This window comes from Puntigrus tetrazona, unplaced genomic scaffold (assembly GCF_018831695.1).
Source record: "Puntigrus tetrazona isolate hp1 unplaced genomic scaffold, ASM1883169v1 S000000008, whole genome shotgun sequence".
Taxonomy (NCBI): Eukaryota; Metazoa; Chordata; class Actinopteri; order Cypriniformes; family Cyprinidae; genus Puntigrus; species Puntigrus tetrazona.
In genome coordinates this window covers 167,626-173,796 of record NW_025047688.1, presented here as the reverse complement: position 1 = coordinate 173,796, position 6,171 = coordinate 167,626, and the positions used below count along the sequence as shown (strand labels likewise).

General features: G+C 39.5%; 1 protein-coding gene across 1 annotated transcript in view; it reads left to right on the top strand.

The window, feature by feature from the left end:
* Positions 1–6,171, top strand: part of LOC122332272 (sickle tail protein homolog) — a 40,799-nt gene that overhangs the window by 26,724 nt on the left and 7,904 nt on the right. Inside the window, exons 8-16 of the mRNA XM_043229563.1 lie at positions 439–581; positions 872–921; positions 1,779–1,942; positions 2,067–2,242; positions 3,179–3,315; positions 3,775–3,922; positions 4,958–5,390; positions 5,475–5,691; positions 5,769–6,067. Of these exons, the coding sequence (XP_043085498.1) occupies positions 439–581; positions 872–921; positions 1,779–1,942; positions 2,067–2,242; positions 3,179–3,315; positions 3,775–3,922; positions 4,958–5,390; positions 5,475–5,691; positions 5,769–6,067 (1,767 nt within the window). The remainder of the gene's footprint in view (positions 1–438; positions 582–871; positions 922–1,778; positions 1,943–2,066; positions 2,243–3,178; positions 3,316–3,774; positions 3,923–4,957; positions 5,391–5,474; positions 5,692–5,768; positions 6,068–6,171) is intronic.

Below are 6,171 nucleotides of genomic sequence, written 5' to 3'. Positions count from 1 at the left end.
ATATATATTTTAACAAGCTTATTGCAATTGCACATAAACACATACATTTACATATTTTTGCACTAAACTTTTAAATGGGAATATATTTACACTGAAAGCGATGAAGCAAGTATTGCACTTGGTAAATTTTATTTCAAATTGTTTAAGCATTATTTTGCCAGAGACTGATAGTAAAATTTAGCCTGATGTCAGTGAGCTGATAATTATTTACATGTTATAGTCAATAACCAATAACCAATGGTATATTTTTGTAATAACATGTTGAAACCAAAGACTAACATCAGTTAGTTTAAGGCAGCAAGTGAATTTAGACATTATAATGTACAGTATGAAAATTTTACATATAGCAAAAATGTTATTTTAGCCAGTTAATATATCTGTCTTTTTATTAACGATGAATGAGCAAAATGGTCTAAGATAACTGTGCCTTCTCAGTAGTTACACGGCCCTACTGCTATTTCAACCCCNCTCTGCAGAGAGAGAATGAAGGCCATGGAGGAGCAAATAGCCAGTCTGACTGGTCTTGTGCAGCATGCTCTCTTAAAGAGCCACAGCACTAACAGCAACAAGGAACACCCCAGGTAAGCAGGGCAGGCTGGGTAATGTAGTTCCCAGAATATCACATTGAGTAAGGAGGAATATGGTGGATTAAAGGTGGTGGTAATCAGTTTGAAAAAGACTTGGTGGGCTATATGGCTACTAACTATGCATGAACTAAATGAACTCATTCTCACAGTAACTCGCGCCTTTATGAATGGCAGTGTTTGTGCCACTGTAACACAAACTAACTGCAAGTGTTTGCAGAGTGATTTTATCTGTCTGTGTGTATACATGTGCATTCAGTGCATTTATATCTCTTGCGTCTTTCCAGTGAGAAACCAGTCAAATCTGGATCACCGGCTCACAGCACATCTAGCACAGGTAAATTTCTTCTCACCATTGCTTCCAGACCTCATCTAGCTGTTTCTAGCGGTCAACATACTCGTTATTAATAATATAAGGCAAATTCTGAACTTTGGATATCTCATAAACGTTTAATTTCACAAACCTTTGGGGAATGCCGCAGTGTGACCTTCTGAAGTGTGCATTTCACTGTGTAATATATGCAAAATTACAACATTATATTGTAATATTTCAATAAAATAGTATGATATATACATTGGCCTTTATATCAGCTAGACTGCCCTCTAAGATATTGGTACCGGCCATAAAACAAAAAACAAAAAAACAACAACATTGATCGCCAACTATTTGTGTGTGTGGAGGCTCTTGCAGCAACAGATTGCAATGCAGTGGCTGTTGTGCATCCCAAAAATTCGATCTCTCCCACTCATCTGTCACTCAGAATTGCAGCCTGCCACATGTTTCCCACTGTTTCCACACAGAGAGCGAGTCACTCAAACAGCATAAGCCACAAAAGAACAAACATGTCTACACGCTGTCTTGCGCACTCACATAAATATGTGCTTTTGCAAGAACTGACCTGAAATGCTGTACTTTCAGTTATGCTCAGTGGAGTTTGAAATGTAATCTTGGCTAACGTCATGGCCAAATATAGGTACAACAAATATCACAGGGCCAATTTATGTAAATTGGTATTTGTTAAGGCGCTTAAATCATCTCTTTAAATAAATTTTTTTTAATAAAGTCTTTTAAAATGTTTAAAATCTACAAAACTAAAATGATTAGATAATTTCTAGCAGTATGTCTTATTATGAAATACTTTTGTTTGTGATTGTAGGTTATGTTTTTTGTGCGTTTTTGTGTTTTCTGTTTAGGAGGTTCTCCCGTATTAGCACCAAAAATCGCTGCAGCGCCTCCTGAGCACAGCCCCGCCCCTACACCACCACTGGGCCCCGCCTCCTTGCATGTTAACCTACATCTGTTCAGGAAGAATGTCTCTGAGCTCCGCCTCCAACTGCAACATATGAGACAGTTACAGGTAATAAAAGTCAGTCAATATCATGAGAAATCTGCTGTTATATAATATGCATTTTGTCCCATATTTGTTTAACAGGTGAAGACGCAAAATGTTGCAAGATGAAGTAATTGTTTGTGTTTTTCAGCTTCAGAATCAGGAGTGTGTACGTGCTCAGATAAAGCGCGCGGAGCAAGAGATCAGTGCGAAGCTGGCTGAAATGCTGAGACGACAGGAAGATCCGACACAGAAACAGAGGACACTGGTAGAGGAAGAGAGACACCGATATCTCAGCATGCAGGAAAGAGTTCTCACCCAGTTGGGGTACGACACACACACACACACACACACACTCCATGGAATCTGAAATTAACTTTGCTGTGGGCAAACAAATGACTTTTTTTAATCATTCTTTGTACCGTCCATTACAGCCCCTAACTCATTGCCCTGTCCGTCCCTGCTGTGTGTAAAGTGTAATTAAATCCCACTTTAATTTAACTGGTTAACAAGCGTGATCTCCAGACAGCTTTAAACATGCACAACCGAACTCAGTGGGAATAAACACTAGGCAGAGATCAGGAGCAGCATTAACACTCGGTTTTCCTTGGTTTCACGCCAGTGCCCAGTCAGCAGAGGTCTCTGGGTGCCTGCGAGCAGTGAATCGTTGAGCCAACAAGGACAGTTTGACTTTTACATGTGTGGCAAACAGCAGTTTTCTCCACTCTGTGAAAGGAAACGTGGAACATTAGCAAATCGCCTCATCTTATATACCAAACATAATTTGTATAATGGTGTATTCAGTATGATGTAGAACATAAGTTAGTTTCAACATAAACTGTGATGTTTGCTTGGAACCCAAGATGAGTGTATAAAATCAGTAAATAAATAGTATAGCCCAATTTAACTGTTAAATTGCAAAAATAACCTTTTTTTAATGAGAGAATGAACTCTGTACCATTTAGGGAAAATACAACATATATAGAACCAGTGATATAAACAAGCATAGTCAAACATAAGCGAATTATTGTGGCCATAATGAAATAAATAATGTAACTTTTTTTTAGCAGCCACATTACACACTTGGTGGCAAAAATGTCAAGAGCGTAATGTGAAATCTACACTGCCCTCTTGTGTAACAACATTGTAATTTCAATATTGACCAGATGACTGGACAAAAATACAAGTTTATGCAGGTGTACTGTAATAATATAAGATCTCTGCATTGCTCTCGTCATAAGTGTCCCGTGTGTTTGTGTGCAGGGATCTGGAGCAGTACGTGGAGACACTGAGGACCGACTCCAGCCCTGCTGTGTCTCAGAGAGCCGTGACGCTGAAGGAGGTAGAGGAGGGAGCTGTCAGCCTGAGGAAGGTGGGCGAGAACCTGGCTGGACTGAAAGGTACAACATAAATGACTCGCTGAAATACCTCAGACAAACTGTTTCATGTAATAATCAATTTCGAAGCAACTGAACTTTGTTTCTTGTTAGTCAAAATGTCTTCCTTAGTTAAATTAAGTTGTTTTCTCTGTTATTAAACCTGCCCACGCACAAAAATATTACGTAACTGCGGGCCAGCTGTGTCCCTGGAGGTGTGAATGATAATTTATTTGCAATAAAGATTTTATCAAAGCTTATTTGTAGGTAACAGCTACAAAAACACCTTCTTGTTGTGGCAGGTGACTCTACTTGTCACTTGCTTGCAGTGCTATGATGGCACCTTTATATTGAATAAGCTCAAATTTGACACCTTCAAAGAAAATTCCCCTACCTAACTATGTATGTTTTGTGATGACTGACATGCAAAAACAAGTTAAATGTCAGAGAGCTTAGTAGCGAAACATCTTTTTTTCTCTTCAGGGGAGTTTCCAGCTCTTCAATCCCGTATGCGGGCGGTGCTCAGGGTGGAGGTGGAGGCTGTCAAGTTCCTCAAAGAAGAGCCGCACAAGCTTGACAGCATGCTGAAGAGAGTCCGAACTCTCACAGACACACTCAGCAACCTTCGCAGGTACACACGGAGAGAGAAAGAGAACGAGAAAGACGTTTCGGTTGGGAATATAAGATTGCGGTTAATAAAATACTTTATGACAAACTTTGAGGATCACCTTCTGATTCCAGCCATGTATCCGAGCACTTAGGGTGTTATGGGAGTGAATATGCAGTTTCTGTTCTCCATTTTTTATTCTGATTGTAATCATGCGTGAGCAGTGACTCTGTATAGGTTTAGACAGATGAGAGATCTGGAGCATCTGCTACTAGTCACTTCCTTTTTCCTCCGTGTCAGACCTTATCAGGCTCAAGACGGTTGTGAGCTCTCTATGAATGTGCGAATGCAATGAATATTGCCAGCACTGTGGAAAATTGTGTTTTGTTTGTTGTGTGTTTATGCTCCGCTAGCGGCACCAAATGTAATCGCAAAACTAAACAGATTTTTACACATTTTGGAGAAAATGTGCGCGAAATAGGTGGCTGCTAGCGTGTTTTGTGTTCAAAATGTTCTTTCCCAAGTCAAGATATGACTCAATATATTTCTCCTTTTCAGTTGTCACTAATCTTCCAATCAGGTGAAAACTAAATTTAAAATAAAAACTAAAGTTCAAATTAAATTACACCGACTTGTTTCCCTTTTTTATTCATATAATTTTTTTGTACTTACATTTTATTACATTGCAGTGCAATGTAATACTTGTATATGAGATTTAATTTGATTTTTATTCAATTTAATTAGATTGTATTTTAGATTTTACTTGCTGATTTTTTTTTCTTTTACCCTTTCATTTTAAATTTGAAACATTTTTAAAATGCCATATATATAAGTATTTATTTATTTATATTAAGTTCATAGTATTCATGTTGGTAGCACAAAGTTTGTTCATAACTCAGTTTTGTGCAGTACAAATAGGACACTCTAATACTCTTTCATTGTTTGTTCAAAGTACTGTTCAAAGTATGACAAAAATAAGATTGTGATTTTAAATTTGGTTAGATTTTGCTGTATTGTGAATAATTACCTTTTCTATTTGAAATATCATTTGTTCTTTAGGTCTGCCACAGATAGCCTGCTAAAACCCTCTGACTCTGTTTCCTCGACATCTGCCTCTGAAAAACCAGAATCAGCCATGGTTGAATCCCTCGAGACTGCCTCAGTTGCACCTCAGAGCTCCACCGTGAGGTCAGAGGTTATGACGTCAAACTCTGTGGTGATCCACCATGCCCAGGCTTCTCCGGTACCTTCGCAACAATCTCAGCAATCAACAGCACCCTCACCCATTCCCCCTGCCGCACTAAGACGAGAGTCAACCCCTTCACCCACCAAACAGCTCAAAAAACCCTCACTCGAGCAGACACCAATACCAAATAACAGCAGTAATGGAGTCTCTTCTAATGGCATTCATGGCAAAGGTCCTTCTCCAAACTTCATCGAGGAGATCCACGCAAGCCGCAGCAAGAACAAAAACAGAGCTGTGTCAATAGAGGTGAGTACCGTGCAGGTTAAACCAAATAAGTGAGGTAAAATTGTGCGTTCCATTATTTAGTTACTTTTTGATTGGTGTCTTCAGGCTGCAGAGAAAGAATGGGAGGAGAAGAGGCAGAACATGGGTCATTATGATGGGCAAGAGTTCGAACGGATGCTCCTGGAAGCAGAAGCTAATATGCTCAGAGGAATACCAAACCTTGAGGTGCCCATTGAACCTGAGGGCTGTCCTACACCGATTCCTGCCTCCCTGGAGGAGGTGGAAGAAAAAAATGAGCCCATGGCAGCACCAGCAGAACAGGGTAAGAGGCCGAAAGACACATTAGAGGTCTTGAGACAACTGTTGAGGTGGTGTTTATATTTAATTTTGTTTCTGCAGATGACAATCAGCCAAATTCTGAGAAACCTACTAAGACTGCTCCAGAGAAACCTCCCAAACCTCTGGAGAAACCAGTTAAGTCAGCTTTGGAGAGACCTCTTAAACCCAACCTATCCATCAAATCCAGCCAGGAGAGACAAAATAAGACTCAGGAAAAAGTTGTTAAGCTTCAGACCACAGAGAAATCCAACAAGTCTCCACCTCCACCCCCACCTCGACGAACCTACACCACCAACACCGGGATGACCACCACCCGGTCTGGAGAGGTCATTTACACTAGCAGGAAGGAGTCTGTTATGGTAAAAGTGTTTGCAGAACAGATTTTTTTACTGTGTCTGAAGTACAAAACTAAAATCATATTAATAATAAAAAGACAATATTTATGTACATGTATTAATAAATA